Here is a 21,260-nt window from a genome sequence, read left to right on the forward strand (position 1 = left end):
CTTCTCAGGATTTCAGGATCTTCAGGTCTTTTGAAATTTTTCACTTGTTTTAGAACAACCTATTCCAGCACACTTTTCCTGATAGCTAGTCCTTTGATTTGACAGGCAAGCTGCTGAAAAGGTCTGGTTTTGTAGCTTTGCTGTAGCCTTGCTCTTCCAGCTGGAAAATACTTCATTTTTGCTTGTCCTTCCATCTGCTGGGAAGATAGACTCTTTCTGAGGTGCACAACTCCAGCTCCCCAAAGCGACAAAGCACTGAACTATAGCTGCTTCTCTGTTCTGCGCTCGCTGTTGTGCTCCTGGAGCCACCCAGTTATGTGGGAGTGTGTGTCTCTGCACCACACTGTCATGTTTAGGTGGCAGATGAGTGACAGCAGGAGTCATCTTCTGTGCGGTTTTGTGTGTTCCTACGTATTTGGGAGTTTTTTTATGAAATATGAGCTCAAGTTCTTCCCTTTTCAGCCTTAGAAAGGTTTGCTTCGTATCAGTAGACAGTTTGTGCTGGAACTTGTATGAGAGGAAAGTGTTCAATACCTGTGTCTTCTTTTCCACTTCAGGCTACCAGAGAGAGCTGCTTTTCCAGAGGGATGATGGCTCTTTTAGTGCCTTTGGAAATGAAGATCCCTCTGGGAGCACATGGTAAGTAGTTCTGCCAGATTCACTGTGGAATTTGCGTATTTTAGATATTTTCCCTGCAACTAAAAATTTTTTGTGAAGATGGTAAAAATTTCCAGCTATATTAGCCTTCTGCCTGGTTTCCATTAGGTGTTTAGGCCAACTCTAAGGTCATTCTGCTGGATAACATGCTCTCAAAGCCATTACTAGGGCAAGGCTTTTTAATTTTGCAAGAGATGAATGATGAATTATTTTAGCCAGGGGAATAGCTTGGTCTGAAAGTTTTTCTGTTGCTTTCCTCAAAAGAATGAAGAATAATAATTAAATGGCTTATTCTTGCAGTTGACTGAAACCATTTAGGGCTCTGTGATCATCATTGCTTCAAACAGATTTTCAGTTCTCGCCATACTGGAGGCTGAAGACTGACTGAGGCATTTCCTAGGGGGTGAACAGAGTTACTGGTGGTAAAAATTTGTCCTACTCACTTCTCTCACACCTCCTTCTTTTTGAGACTGTAAATACAGCTGAAAAAGCCTTTCCAGTGCTGAATTTCACCCTGAGAAGCATAGGGAGCATAGTAGCAGAAGCTAGACAGATAACAGAGACAAGTTCCAGCACTTTGTTCAGCTAACCCATGTTCATATACTTATGTATTTCAGTACATGTGGATAACTTTAAATAGAACCATCCCAGTTACTGTGCCACTGACTGAGTCACTCCTTCTGGAGTCAGTGAGCATCTTTCATTACCATCAGCAAGCTTTGCCTTAGACTCAGTATTGATGGATTGGAAAATGAAGATAATTTATCTGTACTGGCAACTCTTGTACTTAAATAGTGCAGTGACAGGTTACATGAATGCACGTTCGGCAAAGAAGGGAGTCAAAGCAGAACTTGGAATTATTACTAATAAAACAACAAAGGTTGTTTCAATGATATCATTACAGGGATAATTGTGATAATTAACATCACACTCATAACTGCATTACTTTGTAAACTATGATTTTTGCCACTTTAGCAGCAGAAGACAGGAGAGCAACATTTGAATAAAGATATACATGTGCTGGCAGACTTGGAGTCTATATGCTGTATTTATTTTTGAAACATAACAGCTGCAAAAGGGGTGATCTTTAGGAACAAGGACATAGCTTCATTTTTTGGTGGATTAAGCTTAGTCTGCTTGCTTGTCTGGGCGAGGCATGTATTTTCCTCTGTGCTTGGGAGGTGTGTGTACAACACCTTATGCATCACAGTATTCTTACATCATCTTAAACAGAAGAAGTTGTAATACGTTGCTAATTTCGTCATATTTGATTAACCTTTTCCCCAAGGTTATCCGCTTTTGTATTAAGATGTTTCCTTCAAGCTCGTCCATTCATAGATATTGACCAAGATGTATTCATGGATACAGCTAAATGGATTGTCCGGCATCAGAAATTAAACGGAGAATTTCATGAGCCTGGCAAAGTGTTACACAGTGATCTTCAAGGAGGCACCAATAATCCAGTCACTCTCACAGCTTACATCATGTCATCCCTCCTAGGGTTACCAGATAAACAGGTACTGGCATTCATAAATAGAATTCATAGTTACTGGGACACTTCATAAATTGTCATAGTACCTGGCAAACACTCGGTAGTTTAGGGAAATAGCGGGACATCTGAACAGAGACTAAATTTAACCTGATTTTGTTAAATTTCCCTTATCTACCCGAGACAATACAAAGTTGTGCTGTTAGGCCCTTCAATTTTATGTGCCTTTGCAAAATCTAAAGGCAGTTGCTTTTAGCAAGAATATTGTCATGGCTTTAGTCCAAGAACTTGCAAAGAAATTTATGGGGGGAGCTATCCTTAGAGATGTTAAGTCATTCCAATTGATTTCATTGAGATTACTCATGTTCATAAAAGACAGTGCCAGATCAAAAGGCTTGCCTTAGAGTTCATGCCTGTGACTCGGAAAGAGATTTTCAGTATTTCTTGACTGTTGTTTGGTGATAGTAATGTTTCTGTTTCTGTACAATTTTTTTTTAAATTACAATATTTCAATATATATTTTATTCACTGTACATTCTTCAATATGATCTTAATTTCCAGCATGCTTATGTCATCAAGAGTGCTACAAACTTTCTAGAAGATAAATTAGAAGAAGGCATTTCAGATAATTACACCTTGGCACTTGTGACATATGCATTGTCCTGGGCAAAAAGTGCAAAAGCAAAGGAAGCACTGAATATACTGAACCAGAGAGCAGAACACCAAGGTATTGCACAACTATCTTACACATTTGTATAGATGGATTTTTGTCAAACCATTTAAAAATACCTATCATGTATCTACAGCTGCATATAGAATGAGAGATGAAGAGAATCCTTCTTCTGAATTCAAATCTGTTTTGAGGGTGATACAGAGAATAAGCTAAGAACTTCCAAGATAGCCTTAATGAAAAGTGTCCATAAATGAATGACAATTCACAACAAAGCTAGGCCTCTCAGTCTCAATTACTGTGTTCCATGATGCTGTTGAAGAACATTACTTGTCAGTTTTCCCATGTTATTGTGTGCACTTATAGGATCAGCCTGGTTAAAGAGATGGATGAGGTTAGCTATTCCAAACTGGTTTGGATAGATCAGGAGGGTGGTGGGGGGCAATTAGTTAAAATCGCTATTGGAATGAAGAGTTGAAGGATTGGACTTTCTGTAAGACAATACAGAGTTGCATTTTCTGTAGGGACCCATCGTCTCATTATGTTTAACCTCTTCTGGGTTCAGCAAGACTGAATTTTGTTCCCTGTTTTGGGGAAAGAACAGACCATACGGAGTATAAGAAATGGAAGGGTTTGGCTCAAAATAGTAACTGTGCCCCTGAAAAATCCAAAGGAATTAATGTTGTAGCCTGGAAATGGAGCCTCTTGGGTGTCCCTCTGTGTTCACTGAGTTAGGTCTTTCAGACAGTCACTTTTGGGAAGGGAAGAAGTCACTTTTTTGGAAGGCTTCACTCAAGGATGAGCCTAGTGAGCAGCCATGCTGCCTGAGGTGCCTCCTCTAGTCCTGAAGAGAAAGGAGCACCCAGCAACGAGGTGGCCTTTTGACAAGGGCTCCCTTAAGTGAGCACTTTGGGCTGACGACAAATGGATCGACGTAAAGTTCGCTGAAATCAATGGGAGTGACTATTTGGATTCCAGCTTTTTTTGTATCTAGATTCAGCCACTGCTGAGGAAGCACTTAAGTTAGTCCTTTACAGGACGCGTGCCTAAAGTTTAACACAATTTTCCAGAACCTTGCTAGATCCCATATGTAAGCATTAATTAAGAGATTTCCCTTAAGTCTTTCCCAGAAGTCCAAAGACTTCAGTCTGTGGTTCTGAGATTACTATTGGTTCTTTTTGCAGGAGATTTTCGTTTCTGGGTAACACCTGCTTCTGAAATTTCTGATTCATGGCAGCCACGGTCCATCGATATTGAACTTGCAGCATATGCTCTGCTGTCGCACTTTCATCAAGACAGATTAGCAGAGGGAATCCCTATTATGAAATGGTTAAGTCAGCAAAGAAATCACCTTGGGGGATTTTCATCTACTCAGGTAATACCTTGTCTCAACGGGCTTTGTTATACTTTCTAAATGAGCACTGTATATCTTAAAAAAAAAAAAAAAAGGATCATTTGTTTTTTTTCATAATAATTACTGAATTTTGTTTTGCTGTAACAGCCTTGGTTACATGCAAGCTTGCATTCTTTGCGATATTGGCATCTTAAATGTGGACTACCAGTTTTAGTATTTTGCAAGTATAATAAAAGACAGAATTAGAGGGTCACCTTGATTATATAAAATATTAATAACAAAAGATCTTAAATTAAGAAGAAGAGGTGATGCCCATGGAAAAATAATTAATCATATTTTCCAAGCAAGCATGATAAATATCTGTGCTTACTTTCTTTCCAAGTAGAGAAACCTCTTCCTATTCTTTCCATGTGTGGGTCCTCAAACTCCTGAAAGGCTAGTAACTGAGACAAAAAAGGGGAGTAGGTTTTAAAGAAACAGCCTAACCTAGTGCCTCTGTTGGCAGTTGGTCTTAACTCAATAATGTACTTTTTCCTCATTATTGTGTAGATTTTTGATGGGCCATGAAATTTGGAAGATCTTCATTATCTCCAGGAGGTTTCCATGTTATTGAAACCACATCTTGTAAGCTGTGCTGGCATCCAGAAAATTTATATAGTACTTTGGATTGCATTAGTTGAAACTAGCCTTTAAATTAACTACAAATGCTGGTCACAGTAAAATGTCACATTTCATCATACTGCTTGGTACCAAGCTGTACAGGCTATCCTTCATTATTTTCAAATGTTTGTTGGTATTAATCTGGGATATATTAGTTCTACTAAATAAAATGCAATTTAAGAACCCGCCTGGTTCCCCTGAGGTTCTAGTATTCTCCTAATGTGTTAATTCTTGCTTATTATTTGAAGAGGCTGATTGGAGTACTAAATGAGTTGAACAAGCTTTTCTCTATTTTCCAGAAACCATTTTTACTTGAAAGTTTGCAAATCCAGCAGTGTACCATTTACCCCTGAGGATAAAGTTAAGAAATGAATTTAATCCTTTTGTTCTTCCATAGTCTAAACTATTTTGATTTCAAAATTACTCCAATGTCTCTCTAGATGCCTTTTTAATTTGTGGAAATGACCCCATACTTTTTGTTTACTTCTAAGATTGCTTTAAAAAATTTTTTTGGAGTGTTTCCTTCCATGAGTTTATTACATTAGAAACTTAATATATTGTTACACAATAAGGAGGAAAGTAATCAGTTGCACGTGCGATGTTTTGTAATTTAGTCTATGATAACTAAATGCAATTTATATATGTGGTATAGTTTACTATGAATTTGCAGACAGTATATTTTGCTTTATAATGCTTTTAATGTTTGGGCATAAAATGTACATATTTCATATATACAGGAATACAATTCATACAAAAAATAGCATACATATGAATATAGATTTAGATGGTGGGGAGAAGTAGCAAATTCTGCAAAGCCTGTGTTGCTGGGCAAGAGCAGCCTGTAAGTCTGGCTTGAGACCGTATTCCCTAACTTTTCAGGTTGTGTATTGGACGCAGCATTGCCCTACTGAGCCATGCAGCTTGTGCTTCAGCTGTGAATGTTTCCTGGTGAAAAGCCTTGGGTATGCCTTCTGCTGTAGAGCATGCCAAGGGGAACGTTTGTCTTCTCTGTAGGTGGTTCTTTGCCCTCTTGTTTTTCACCTGTGTTTCTGAGAATCTCTTGAGCCTAGGACGTGGAAGAGCTCTGAAGTCACCTGCAGCAGTGGCAGATAGCTTTTCTAGACATCTTGAACTCTCTCTGAATTTAGGGCGAGAAATGTAAATGTGAGAAATGTAGTTGTGAGGACTTGGAAAAGGTACTTCAAGGTATTCCTTGGTTTCCCCAACTTAGGTAAGGGCAGGCATATTTCTGCTTTCAAATGATTAAAATCCGATTCTCTAACAAGACCTTATAGCTCCTTAGGTCTATAAGATAGATCAGATATATAGATGTGATAGGTCACTGTAGTTTCATTCACTTCAATGTGAAAGAAGTTGTGTAAGTTTGGGCTTCCAAGCTGTAGATCTTAATCAGAAACTGCCATACACTGGAGGTTTTCAAGATGCATTTGGACAAGGTGTTAAAAAATCTCAGCTAGGGTCCCTTCCCCATGAAAGGTTGGACCAGATGATCTTTCGAGGTCCCTTCCAACCTGGGCTGTTCTGTGATTCTATATGAGTGGTCTGAGTAAGGGCAGAGTCATTCAGATGCTTTGTCACTGTCTTCTGCAAAGGAGTAATCCAAGACATTCTTTCAGGGTAAATATTGGCCTCCTACTGAAAAAGTCTGCCACTTACTCCAGACTATTAAATCTTCCTGTAGCCCATTAGTTGCATCTATTCTGTCACGCCACATTAAGCACTGGAGTTGGGATCCCAGCCGTAGCGGTTCACTGTACCAGCAACTTTGGCACTGTTGCTAATCAGCTGATCTTCCTGGATTTTAAATAATCAGTGAAGCAGGTCATCTCACACAAGCACGTGGCACGGGAAGGAGAGTGTTTTCTAATAATTTAGAGTGAATAGGCAGCATGTGCTGGTACCTTAAGGTATGGCACAGTCACCATGTTGTAGTTAATGAGCTTCTGTTATATTAGAATTTTGTTACTAGAAGTGACTGGAGAATAAATAAAACACTTCTCTATGTCAAGCCTGCAAGGCCAATTCCTTCACTCTTTGGTTAAAAATAGGTGCAAAATGAACTATATGAACAGCAAAAATCCCTGAGAAGCATTAGAGACATATAATTGATTACTGTGTATTTTTCCAGAAAATAGTGGATGTTAAAATCCTCATTCACTAACCTGTGCTGGACCAAATGTTCAAAAACTGTCTCTGTGTGCAAAACCTGGAGAGCTAATCCTGCAGTCATACACAAAGATAAACAAAAGAGAATTTTAGATATATGTATGATAATGTGTTTATAAGCATATTCTGCAGTGGTTAAACAATTGCACAAAACCTTTTGGTCAAGTACAGAGTATAAAAACTGGGCTGAACCCCTTTGAAATTATAGCCAGGGTTCTGATAAAAACTCATTTCAGGCTTTTTTTTAATAGACGTTAGTAGTTTTTCAGACCTATAACTTCTGCTTCGTTGATCAAGGTACCCTGAATAACTCCTGTGCAGTACTGGATATTTAATGCATAGTCACTAAATAAATCTAGAAAGTAGCTGTATCATTACTTTCCTCATTGGCTCTGTCTTCACCATCCGTGCGATGTGTGATTCTGACTGTTGTGTCTACCGGCGTGTCAGGTCTTCCGCATACCTTGCACAAGAGCAAAACTTCCTTAGCTGGCTCCCACCTCATTCTCCATTGCATGTCACAGTAGCTAACTTCTTGTCCTCTGTTGCTGTCCCTCTTCTGTGCTGGGATCCTTCATGCCAGTGCAATCCCAACGGAGATGTGGAGGTGGCTGCGCGAAGATTCCAGCATAACCAACAAATGAGACAATGCAGAGACCGTGAGCTCCCCAAGGCACGGCTTATACTCAGGTAGTTCACTGCACAGGCTTTAATACAGAAGGATTTGTTTCTCTCAACAGGACACGGTGGTGGCTCTGCAAGCCTTGAGTCTATTTGCAACTCTCACTACTGCGAGCAAAACAGAAATGGATGTAACAGTGACAGCACCTTCTTTGAAAATGCCAGAAACATTTTCAATTGATACTCGAAACCGCTTTCTGCTTCAGACCAAGGAGGTACTGTAAAAACTGAGGAATACTTTCGTAAAGTCTGCTGACTGAAAGTACTTTGAAAATACTGTTTTACTCATCTCTCTTTCAGATTGCCCCTGCACAACCAGTGACAATTACAGTGGCAGCAGAGGGAACAGGATTTGCTGTCTTTCAGGTATGCTATGCAGTTATTCTTGCTAAAGATATGCTCTCTATAAGGAAGGTATATTTTGAAAGCTTTATAAAACATGTTAACAAGAACAATCTTCTGAAATGTCAAAGCACTTTACTAATTGAAGAATGCTGTGAACCAAATATTGTGTGAATGGACATATTCATATGATTGTTTATGTCTGATGGCCTGGCCTTTTAAGTACCGCTGGATGATTGACAGTTTTGGGGCACTTCCATGGGCCAGAGCCATATCAAAGCAGCCCTGTCCTCCTGCAGAAATGCAGTGTCCGTTTGCAAGACAAAGGACTGCCATGATACGTTGGCAGGCACAAAGGTCGGAGTAAAATAGGCGTGTGGACCAGGCAGAAGTGCCTCACTGGGAACCTGTGGTAAACCATGGTGAGGCACAGATCAATTCAGAACAAGATGACACTGCTAGTTATTGAGAGTTGTTTTCCTTTTATTGAAGTAGAATACAACAGTAGTGCAAAAGCTAAAACTAAAAGAGTATTACGGCCAGGTTCTCCAGCAATTTTTACGCTGTTCTGAAGTAGCATGAAAGACAGAGTCAAAGGATCCTGCAAACTGCTGACAGTAAGAGATGCTTAGCATCAGCCAAAAGTGAGGGCATGGCAAAGAGTGAAAGGATGCACAGTGATCTTCTCTCTGCCTGTCCTGTGGAAGACTGTGTTTCGGTGGTATAAATTCAAACATCTTTACTTATATTTAAACAAATTAAGCTGGGATCAGTGCGTACTGTATTTAGAACTAGCAAATCATAAATAGCCTTTTCAGCTGCTTGCTCTTCTGCCATAACAGAGATTATGTTCTGAAGAAATTCTGCCTCCAAGATTTTCCCTAACCCTATGAGAAATATCATATGAGAAGAAGTCAGTATTGGATCTGATTTGATATACCCACTAATGGGTCTCTCTTCCCTGCTGTCCTGTCCATGATAGTAGCTTAGAACCACACAGGTGAAGGAGAAGACCTTTGAAAAGCTACAGATAAAATAGAAATATTAGTCTCTGAGTGTGAGAGGCTCATTTTACTGGAAGTACATAAATAAACTCATAATTGCTGAGTGTATTGCAAAACCAGACAAAGTTCCTACTAGACTCCTTCTAGTCGTACTTGGGAAAACTGAACTTAGGCTGCTTTTAATCGTCTTGAAGTTGTATGCCAGGTCAGATTCCATCACAAGCTCCTTCCAACCTGACCTTCACTTCAGTGTTCTTATGCATCTGGTAAACAAAAAAACATGGTGATGGTTGGTAAATATGCTTTTTGATAAAAGACCTTCACAGAAACTTTCACAGCAGCCTATCAGCAGTGAACAGCAGCTAGAGATACACCTCATTCGTTTAGCACCAGTCTGCAAAACCCACAGTGCCATAAATTATGACTCGTGTTTATTAATTCCCAGAAGTGCAAATGAAGTTTACAGCAAAGTTCAAAAGTTTCAGAGGATAATTTAGACTCAGACCTGCAGGCCAAGAGAGGAATGAACATCTCAGCAGGACTGCATTCACACATCTGCGGTTCCAGTGTGTGTGTGTATGTGGAATGTAACAAAGCGGGCCTCCAGAACAGTTAAGGCTACTTAACCTTAATCGTTGTTGAGAAATACTTCCTGATATTAAGTCAACTAATTTGTCAGGCGAGCCGATCAAAAACTTTTCAGCAAATTGTTTCTTGCTGGAAGATGCTGATTTGTTGAAATGAATGCCTTTTGTGGAAGCACATTGGTTCCAATAAGATTTTTGCCAGCAGGAAAATTTCACATCCAAACCAGCATGTCTGGTGAAGACTGAGCAGAAGTCTTCCACCCAGAATAGCCAGTAGTTGACTCCATGGTTAGAGGACTCCTTGGAGGTGTATTAACACCATGGTTTAAGTTCCCCGTTTGTTGTACGAACATGCAAATGTGCTCCCAAATAACTGGTGTTCAGGAACCAACGCCAGATTACCTTCTTCATTTAGGTCACTGTGCCGTTGCCTTTTTTCCTGCAGCTTTGAGTCAGAGGTGCTGTGACTTGATTCAAAATATTGTACTTAACACACTGGAGTAGCTTCTCCAAAACCTTTTCTTTGCTGGGATCAATTTTTTCCTTCTGCTTCCTTTGGCAGGTCTGGTATTGTAAAAGAAAAAGCACTGATGCCATTTGAATGAGATTTCTCTTTTTCCCAGACACAGACTAGATCTGGGTCACATTTAATAAATCAGATAGCATATGACATTGCGATCACATTTCTTCAGCTGGGTTTCATTGTCTTAGGCCCGCCAAAGTAAAGTGGTGAGATTCACTGTTCTGGGATTTGACTTTCTGGCCAAATGTAGCATGTCAAAACAGTAATTCATTTAAATATCACAAAACACAAGATTCGGTCCATTAATGGAAAAGGCTGCTTTCCCAACAGAATGGATTCTTAGAAAAAAAAAACATTATTTTTTTGTGAAATCTCACTGTCTGTGTGTGCGAGTTGGCAGTGCATTCACTCTTGACCCTGCAGGATCTCATAAAATGTATTTATTTTGGTTAGTAGAATTGCAAAAGCAGACATTTACTTGTAGCTTTGTGGTCCTGCTGTCAACAAAGTCTCCTAGCTCATCCCTTCATTTTGTGGGCATGTACTATGGCACTGAGAAATGGGCTTGGCAAATGCCTCACAAATTTGGTGTGGCCCGTGCCTTCTGGAAGGAAGGAGAGTGCCACTGATATTCACGACTAGCAAAGAGGGGAGGGTGGGCAGGCTCAAGGAGGATGGGTATGGGCAAAGTGGATAGGTGAACAAGATCTCCTGGTCATGTATAGAAAGGGAGTGAGAAAAAACTGAGAATCACTTGTTACTCGTTATTGAAAAGCACTGACTGTTTTTTCCACTTGGTGTATTTTCACTAGACTTAGGCAAGGGACTGAATGTTATTCATTGTGGTGGTACTGAAAAATGTACACTGTGAAATGCACACATATTTCTCCATTACAGTTTGAGTGGATATTAAGTAGTCAGAAAGGGACAGAAATATTGGAGATGATTTCATTGAATTCATGCCCTCAGTCAAGCACATTTGTGCTGCTAGTTAAAGAACAAAAAGGATGGGGAAAGAGACATTGATTAGGGCATTATAAAGGAGTCATGTTTTTTGAAAGGTAGTGCAGTTGATTGGGTCAGATACTGTTACAAGCATCTCTCATGCAGAAGATTAGCTTTTAGTTTTCTGTTCTTGGGCCTCTCACCAGAACTGGTTGCAGTATGACAAGACTGGAGCAGTTCTGCCTTTAGCTTTGGCAGCTGCTTCTTTAAAAGGGTTAAGAAGAAACGCAGTTGCTCGTTTTGTTGATTTAATGCTGGTTTCTGTATAGTAGCCTTCTGTCCCCAAAGTAAAAGTGTATAAAGAAGGAGGCTTTAATTAAACTCTGTGTTGTGAAAAAGATTTTTCCTTCATTGTAATGAGAAATCAGGAAAGGAAAGTCAGACCGTAACAGCGATAACTGATTCCATGAAAATACTAGTTGATTGACCTGTTCAGTATGTGGTTTCAGACATCCTGCATTGGCAGTAAGTTCCCATTCATTAGCTTTTTCTGGCAAAAGTTAAAACAGCTTTGTTTCTGTGATGACAGATTGTTGAGGCACCGCCAGCTTGTCTTTACCAAACTTTCTGCATGCCTTTAACTGGCAAGCCTTCTAGATTGGCTTCATCCTTGGTACTGCCTTCTCCTGTGGAGCAGTTGTACAAGATAAATCTTCACTGTTGCACCACGGTTGTCCTGAGTGCCTGTACAGAATTGGCTCTGTACTCGCACAGCATGCTAAATTCAGCAATGCGGGGCAGGGCAACGGGAATCGTGTGTGTGGATTGAAAGAAGGAGCATAGCTTTCATATCAAGGAGTGAGAGACGTAGCAGCAAAAGCAAAAATCAGAAATTAAAGACTCCTCTGTTTGCACAGACTTGCTAGCCCATAACTGACTTGCTAACCTATAACTTGGACAAGCCCCTGTCATAGCTTTAAATTTGGACTGACAGTTTTCCCTTTGCTGCCAGAAGCTGTTGTAAAGGGACTATGATTTTCCAGAAGCACTCTTCATTCCCTTTTCCTTAGCCAAGCAAAATGCATGTTGGGGTCTTGCAAGGGGAGTTATTTGAGCCACTTTCTGATTATTTTTCTACCAAAATCAAAGAATCTGATCCCCTCCCTGCCCTGCCATGGGTTTTATCTTGATGACTGAGGGAACAGATAATGATTATTAGTTTGTATGTGAAAACTGTACGCAAACTTAGTGTTCTGTTGTTGGTGAAAATCGCTATTTTGCCAAATAATGTCAACTATTCTTTGATAGTATATATTTCCTTAGTTTCTTATATTGGATTTTGTCATTCTAGGGTTTTGAAAGTTGAGCTTTCTGATTCATCACACTGAGCAATCCATTCTCTTGTCCTCTGTCAGAGGTGGTGTCCCATTTGTGCCACAGCAAAGGGATGCTGCAGTTACATTCAACATCGCATCGGATGTTAATCAGTCTGAAGCACCTTACGATGTTTTCTCAGAGTTAAATTTCATTTTTGCTGTCTTTTATTGGGTATAAGTACACGAGTATGCTAGAGCAGATGTGCTGGGACAACTGATATACTTCATTATCCTGTATCCCATAGTGGCCAGTAGAGAGAGGATGACCAATGAAGGCTACTAGAACAGGACAAGCATGAAGTGATATCTGACTGGTATAGCCTCTTGTCCTTCACCGGTTTGCAACACAGGGTCTTCCCAATCCACAGGTCATCTCTGTGTGCTCTCTCTGGCTTGGTGGATATTTTCTTGATAGATTTTTTTTTTCTTCCATAAATATGTAACTTTTAAAATATGTCTAAACTTTTAACAACCACAGCTTCTTGCAGCAAGTAGTTCTGCAGGTAATGGTGTATTACATGAAGAAGCACTACCTCTTTCTCCTCTTGAATCTGCTCCCCTAGTTCTTATATTTGGAGAGAAGGCATAAGAGGGACTGTGTTGGGTCAGAGCAAAGCTCAGTCTAGCCTGGTGTTCTCTTTTTTCCACAACAGCCAGAGGTGGATGCTCAGGAGAGAGTATAAGGAGATAAATACATGTAATATATTACCTGACTGTCTTCCACCTCTTACCATGTATTATTTGAGACTTTCAGCTGGAGATAGTTTCTGTCGGCTTAGAAAATTTTGGTTCCATGACGTTGTCTGTTTTGCCCTTGAACGCTTGTACAGTTTAGTATCTGCAGCATCTTGTGGGAAGGAATGCCACTATTTAATCTTGCATTGCACGAAAAACTGTTTCCTATTCATCTTTCCAATGCAAGTCATTCTTCTGTAGACCTTTACTGTGTCCTTCTTCCAACTTACCTGTTTATGGCTGTATTTTCGTCTATTTTACCATTTCTTAAATGGTAAACAGATCTGGTAGTAGTCAGTTCAAACCCCATTATTGTGTACATAAAATTTTTTTCATTCTGCAACTCTTTGCAGTAATCCTAGTCTTTGCTACCTCAAATAAATTAGTATAATCAGCAAACTTTATCGCATCAGGATTCACCCTGTTTTCTACATCATGTACAGACATGTTTAATGGTGGTCACCCAGCACAGATTCCATTAGAACTCCACTCCTTTCATGTATGAACCTTCATTCCCACCCTCTATTTGTGTCTTTTAAGAGCCCTTTATCCCTTGGCAGCTTCTTGTTCTGGTACCTTTCACTAGTAATCTTTCTAACCACCTACATACTAATGTAACACCCAGGTAGTTTATACTAGACAGCTCTGTTGTCCGTGTTTTTTTCATTTGATTCAGGTAGCTGGTGGGTTTATAGCAACAGCCTGTTCTCCAACATGTCTTATTTACTCATTTGTCCACTTATTTGACTCTTTATTATAGTTTCGACTGTGTTTTCTGGTACAGATAAGTTACAGATACCGAATTTACTTGATATCCACAGTTTTCTAGACCCTCAGTACTCTTAAAAATTGCTGTCACATTTGTCATCCTCCAGTCTGGTACTAAGGCAGTCTTTACCTCATCAAGTTCAATTCTGTAGGCAGTACAGCCTGGTTTTCAACTGTATGATTTTCTGTCATGGCTGATAACGTGAGAGTACTCATTGGTTGCTCAATTCCAGCTCCAGCATTTCTGCTTTGGCTGTTGGCATTGATAATTTTATAGGATATTGAGATAATCAGGCTATCTCTAAATTATTCAGACCTCTTTTAAGGGCTTCTGGTTTTATCACTCTTCTACCACTGTTTCAAGCATCTGATACCTGTCTACACTAGAAGAATTGGAAACTCTTCAAACTGTGCCTAACAGATGAGCTTATTTTATATTAATGTTACTGTCCTGCACTGGACATCCTGTCATTCTTTCTTACTTGGCTCGCTTAGCAGAGCTAAGAGCAGAAAGGGTGAGAGCTCTGTCCTTGAGGCAGACTGAAGACTGTATCTTTGTCTTTGCACAGATGAACCAGATGATGAAACTACTTAACTGAAAGAAAACGGTGTTGTTCTGAGCTTGGAGTAACATGCTGTTCCTCATCTGTTTTGAGTGTATGAATGCTGTGACATGAAGACTGAAGACAAATTCTGTACATACGCTATCTATTTGCTCTTGCTCTGCTTTCATATACAGCCTGTCTGTTTTAACCCAGTCGGTGTCGGTCTGAAGTTTGCCTTTATTTGTCCCATTTCACGCTGTCAGGAAGTAGCTGCACACATTATAAACCAGCAGACAACAACTAGGGAGAAAATTGCTGGTTGTCCTAAAGCTCCCTTGTGTTTGCCTCAGTTGTGTCCTGCTAATTTCATTGGTTCTGCTGCATTACAGAGTGTTCAGAAAGGATATTTCTTTCAGAGAATTCCTATGAATCTCATGTGTGCAACTGTCAGATACAAGGCAATGTATCCTGTCTTGTGAGCACTCTGATGTTATACTGTTAGAAACTGTGTTTTAACCACAAAGATTTGCTTTACATGCCATCTAATGTCTCTGTTTGCAATTCACAGCTCAATGTTATTTACAACACAAAACACACTGATCAGAGGCTCCGATCTGTCCAAAAACAAGAAGCCTTTGACTTGAATGTTGATGTAAAGGATGACAAAGATGATAAAAACCATTTGACCTTGAATGTGTGCACGAGGTAGGTAATTCAGTTGGAGCATCTCATACACTTCTTTGTCTATACAGCTTTCAAATTATTTCAAATGAGCTAAATTATCCATTTGTTTGTATGGATTTACTAATGTATGGGATATAAACATATAACTAAAGAGAATAAAAGAATTACTTTGTAAAAATGGCAGTAGTTAAGCTAAGATGCAATTCATAAGTCAATAAATAGAGTGATAGATCTTTTGTGCCAAATTGTTGCTGGCCAGGTGATATTTTTTTACTGGTATGTATAAAGATGGTGGTACCCTAAATGTTAGAGGTATATTATATGGAAGAGTTTGTGTGAAATACAAGAAGAGACTCAAAAGTTTCTTTGGTGCAAGTGCTTCTTAGCTATATGGAGAACTGTGGACAGACTTGAAAATTGAACCAATGTCTTCCACATTCTAATTTCTAGTAGCAGACTGTGACATACTGCCCATTACTCTTACCTTTCATAAACAGAATGCTTTGCTTTTGATCTAGAAATAGATGCTTTTTTTTTTGTAAAGAGAGAAGGAAGTTCTGAAGTGCTGAAAACACCACGAAATAGAAGCAATCGTTCTTTGGTCATCTCTATAAATAAACTTTGCTCAGAAAAATTTTGGCAGGAGTCAAAAATCCATGTTTACATAATGATAAATTCAGCTGGGGTTTTGTCTTATTGCGCAAGTATCTTTGTGGTCTTTCATTTACCAGTATGTCTTATAGTTATGAATTTGGTAACATAATATAATGTAATCATCATTCTAGAGTTGAAAGAGACGAGTTTTCCAGCCAGGCTAATTCTATTCTTTCTGCTGAATAAGGGAGGAGGGATTGCATCTGGGATGGTGTTTCTTGTTCAGTAAACACCTACTAAGAACTGAGCTGACACTGCTCAGTATCATCTCAGAGACCACAGAACAGCCACCAGATGTTACCTGGGTAGAATTTGGATCAGATGAGAACAGGTGACATCACTGAACAGTCATATTGCATATTCCTAGGTCAGCCAGTCATTAAACCAAGTTGTTTCTTTGACTGCTTTGCTGCCTCTTTTTCACTTGCTGTGGAAGTGTTTATACATGTATTTAAAAGAAATATATGAAGATGTTTGTTCTCTAGCAGTTTCTTCAGTATGCACTTCTTATTGTAGTTAAAGAGAACTCTGTATTCCACAGAAAACCCTATAGGACCCTATAGACCCTATCTCTTCATCTATATTTATGTTTTTTATCTTCTATCTTTTATTATCTACAAGGATGTTGAGATGACTACATTCTTTGTATTTTAGCATTTCATCTGTTTGTGAATGCTTCCTCTAGAAACACTGTTTTCTTCTTGTGACATTATAAGGGGTTCCTTGTAAATGCAAGATTTGCAAAGTACCACCTGATGCACAGTGATTACTCTTGCATTCCTTTCCTCCACATCCTCTTTTTTTGTTATTTATTTAAACTTTAAACACTGTATGCCTAGAACTATTTTTATGCTCTGCCTACCACAAGGGAGCTGTGACTGGAGATGGAGCCTCTAGGTGACACCGTCATACAAATAATCAGCTATAGTGAATATGATTTCAGTACAGAGAGGATTGATTTAATTTGGGAAATAGCCAGCAGGCAGGAAGCCAGAGCCCTGTTTTCATGTGTTTCTGGTAACCAGTTCAGTGATACAGATGGTGGGCAGGGACACTAGAATACATGAGAGCTCTTGAAATAGAATGGGATTGTTCTCTTTTAAAGTTTTCTATGAAGTGTCAACAGCTTTCTAAAGTCTAGCACAAACTCCTGACATGTAAAGGGCTTACATGATGGGTCTGGGATAAGTCTTGGCTGAGCATTCTGATTTTCTAGCTAAGACCTTTGGCTCAGGAATACAGACAGGAAAGGCTCCATCTCTCTGGGAAGGCTCTGGGGTGAGGATGTTTTAATTGCAAAGTGTTCCAAGGATAGGGGAAAATCTAGTGGCATTATAAAACTGCCCCAGGAGAATATTTGGAACATTAAGATCCCTCAACTCTTATCACGGAAAGTGAACTGGTATAAGTTCTAGTAAGTCTGTGTTTCTATTCTTTAGGCAGAGACTTTGTCTCTGATTGCTTGGCTTGATGCTAGTCATCCTCTTCTTTTTTTTTTCCCCTATATATTGCATATAATATATGCATTATCTATATTAAATTCCTGAATTAGTTTAAAGTTGGTCTACTTATAACCTTTACAACATGATGTGGCTTTCTGGTAGAGAAACCAAAGTAGGCAAATAAAGACTGCTGAAATCTCAACCAGTTTACGTAGCTGTATGTATGCATAGTCAGGTAATGGAGGCTGCAGCTTTGCAAGTTTTTTCTTTCTCTAATCTGCAGAATATGCCACCTTCTTTCAACCAGCTTGATAATGATTGGCCATGGTCATCTCAACTAGGTATCATTTATGACACTGGAGCAGATGATGTCTCATTCAAATTGAACTGATTCTTGATTAGAGGAGCTAACTCCCTGTCTGGGAGACAACCGCCCAGGGCTGCCAGTTTCTTCTCTGGTCAGTCTTGTTGCCTGCAAACCGTTTCCAGGCATGGGAAACTGATTGCTGATGGTTCTACTCACTCTCTGGTTTGTGCTTTCTGCCTACACTAGCTTGGTGTTGTTTTCTCCTCTTTGCATCATCTATGAGAGGGTCTAACACAGATCTTATATTGCTGAAGAGCTGAACCATAAAATTCAACTCAAAACATTCTCAGTTCTCTTCAGGTACAAGTTTCAAGTCTTCTTTCTTTCTCCTCCTGCTCATTCTTCTTGCATGGTGATTTTTTTTCTTTTTTAAGAGACCATGGAGTTGAGGAGACGCTACCAGGAGCCATTCCCAAGGCTGTCTCTCTTCTTTGTTATGAGACCCAGATCCTCATAACTTCTAGGGATATATCTTACTCACTTCTTGACAACATCAAGGTGGTTTGGTTACCTGTTGGTATTTTGGTAGCACCCCAGGCTGGCTAGACAGCTTGGGTATTTTCCTCCCCTCTTATTGGTAATTATGCAGAAATAATTACATCCAGTTCCAATTCAGTTATTCATTTTCAATAGCAGCTACTTTGGCACAGCACGTCATCCAACAGATGTTTTCATTTGATTCCAATGTCATGAGCCAACTGAAGTCAGCAGTTGTGCTGTATTTCTTTCAAAGTCATATCTGCATTCAATCAGCCATGCTGCCAGGCTTAGCAGCATGCTTTGAAAGCAAGTCTTCCCTTTTTTTAAACCATCCAGCTCTACAAAGAAATAGTTTTACTCAATTATTTTCAACTACTGTCAGGCCTTCAAAATGAGGTTTGGAGACACTTCTATTCTAGTATGACAAAAATCACTTACCCTCCATGCCAAGGGGAGGGGGGGAAACTCTTCTGCCACCTGCTTTATTTAAAGCAATACAATCTTTTGCAGGTCATTTAGGTATCACTTGTAGCACAGAACACCATAAATATGTTTTGATAGTTCTGTTGTGCACCATAGTAGGTAAGGTTTGCTCAACAGAGCAAAGCTTTTTAGTCCAGCATCTGATTCTCACATTGGAAGAAGATGTAATAATAAGGGTTATTTAGGAAAAAAGAAGGAACTCAACTTACTAAATCTTCTTTTTCCAAAACTGGATGAATAACATGGCTATGCATTTTAAAACTGGAACTTTGAGAAATAATCTGATGATGACTTTGTTAATGGAACCAGCAATCTCTATGAAAGAAATATAAAAAGGTTTGGGAGACTTTTGTGGTGTACACCCTTATCTTACCCTCCAAAAATGAATAAAAGCAAAACAATGCATCCATAAGAGGAAATATGTATATTTCAGTTCAAGAGTTCCTACAGCCATTGCTGAATTACTTCTTTTGAAACGTGTTTAACTGCAATATTTCCTGCATATTTGTGATGTAAACCTGCACTTATAGATGCCAATGGAAAGCTCCTAGTGGTGCCAGTGTAGTCTCTCATATGATTTTAGTACTGTAGTTTTCTCAGTGCTAAACCTGCTTTTGCATATGTGGTTGAATTTATCAGGCAGAATAATAGAGAAATCAATTATTATCTCTTTATTGTTAGAGATTTTCTTATCGACATTTTGTTCCATTTGTTTCTTAAGTGTTCTTCAGGATTATTGCTTCCGTAGTTGGGATTTAATGATCGAACAGTTTCTTTGAAGATTGGGCTACTGTGTTTCTACTAACAGTTTCTTTGTCTCTGTGTTTTGAAAAGGTACTTGGGTTCTGGCACAGCTCCCAATAGTGGTATGGTCCTCATGGAGGTTGGCTTACTCAGTGGTTTCTCTGTGTCACCAGATTTCATTCCATTAGACAATACAGTTAAGAAGATGGAAAAGGACAATGGGAAAGTCAACCTATACTTAGACTCTGTAAGTTGAAAATAACAAAGAAATGTGTTTGTAGTGGTGTTAATCTTAACTCTGCCATTGTTTGGTTTAAATTTGGAAAGACATTATGATTCTCTTTTTTGGGGAAATCAACATCTGCTCTTCGCGTTGAATTAATAGTTCCACTGTTTTTTAGTGAGACTGTTTGGATAGGTACAACTCAGTTATATTTGTAAGGAGTTTCTAGATTAGGCCTTTTAAAAATCATACATAAAAAGGCAGACATTTGAAGAAGCCTGTAATGTGGCCAAAATGACTACAAATGAGATAAGCATCTTTGTATACATCCTGACTCCAAGTCTTTAGAAATGAAGTGGACTACTGCTAAGCTAGAAGTCCCTACGTCTAACATGAAACCACCATCACCAGGGTTCTCAGGATGTTTCTCTTCTGTTTTTCCAGCTAAATGAAACACAGGTTTGTGTGGATATTCCGGCTGTGAGAGACTTCAAAGTGGCAAATATCCAAGATGCTTCAGTGACTGTAGTGGATTACTATGAACCTAGTAAGTGTCAGTCATTCCAAATGGATCTTAGTGATTCAGAAGTTTAAAAGAAATTTCTTTTTGTGGAAGTAGGACAATTTGTAGTGAAGAGAAAACTGCATCAATCTGAAATTTACTTTTTTAATTGAACTGCAGCCTTTTTGGACATTGATATGCCAAATTTCCTAACAAATAGTAGTGTTTTCCCATATATACATTTACTGTCCTAATGGGTTGGTTCCTCAGCTGGTGTGAATTGTCATAACTTAATTGTCAGCTGTATAAATTGGCTTCAGTCTGGCCCAATGTGTTCCCAAAGCTACCAAAATGAAGCAGGAACTTCACTGTGGTTCACTTACCAAGTTAATGATTATCTTTCAAGTAGCTTTTCCATCTGTTTCTTGTTTAAGCTAAGAGTCCTTCACTGGAGAAAATGCTAGGGTCTTGATTTCTATAGTTATGTAAAAAAGATGTACATGGGAAAACCAGTTTCAAAGTTGTTTGGGTTGGGTTGGTTGTTTGGTTTGGGGTTTTTTTTGTGTGTGTAGAGTGTGTTTTAGAGAAAGACAGCAATGTACAAAGCTCTTGGGCAAAATGAAAAGCAAAGAAAGATTACAAGCTGCTGGAGGAGATATTAGAGAGGTTTTCATTACACCAGCCAGCTGAAACATTATTAAGGATTTGGGCTTGGTTTGAGATAAAGGCGTAAAAAAATTGTATAGGCAACTTTCTTCATGTTGGTTTGTTTTAGCACAAAACAAAAGACAACCAAATATGCTCTGATGTGTACTGCTGCAGCTAGATGAAGATCACGTTTATTCTATGTAGGCTGAAATGTTTGTTTAATCACAGAATTTTAAACTAAAATAGGAAATTAGCAGATGTAACTACACTGTCCATTAACCTAGAGCATGTTTTAAGGCCTAGTGGCTTAACAAATCAGAGCAATTTTTATTTGAGACAAACACATAACACTTAGAATCTATGGCCAAAACCAACTTCCACATGCTTCAACTCAGGACCTTGTCTTCTATAAGAATGCTATTAGATAGGCTAATGAATATGTGTATTAAAAAGTCACATATAAATGCACGTGTCAACATTTTTATTCTGTTTAAATATATTTAGTATCCA

The 21,260-nt window shown here is 39.0% G+C and overlaps 1 protein-coding gene across 2 annotated transcripts in view; it reads left to right on the forward strand.

The window, feature by feature from the left end:
- CD109 (CD109 molecule) overlaps positions 1-21,260 on the forward strand; it is an 84,305-nt gene that overhangs the window by 56,334 nt on the left and 6,711 nt on the right. For both annotated transcript variants that reach the window (XM_069804679.1, XM_069804678.1), the window contains exons 24-32: positions 558-639; positions 1,946-2,174; positions 2,708-2,873; positions 4,001-4,191; positions 7,758-7,913; positions 7,999-8,064; positions 15,092-15,228; positions 19,468-19,624; positions 20,045-20,147. In XM_069804679.1, coding sequence (XP_069660780.1) covers positions 558-639; positions 1,946-2,174; positions 2,708-2,873; positions 4,001-4,191; positions 7,758-7,913; positions 7,999-8,064; positions 15,092-15,228; positions 19,468-19,624; positions 20,045-20,147 — 1,287 coding nt within the window. The remainder of the gene's footprint in view (positions 1-557; positions 640-1,945; positions 2,175-2,707; positions 2,874-4,000; positions 4,192-7,757; positions 7,914-7,998; positions 8,065-15,091; positions 15,229-19,467; positions 19,625-20,044; positions 20,148-21,260) is intronic.

This window comes from Haliaeetus albicilla, chromosome 17 (genome assembly GCF_947461875.1).
Source record: "Haliaeetus albicilla chromosome 17, bHalAlb1.1, whole genome shotgun sequence".
NCBI classification, from domain to species: domain Eukaryota; kingdom Metazoa; phylum Chordata; class Aves; order Accipitriformes; family Accipitridae; genus Haliaeetus; species Haliaeetus albicilla.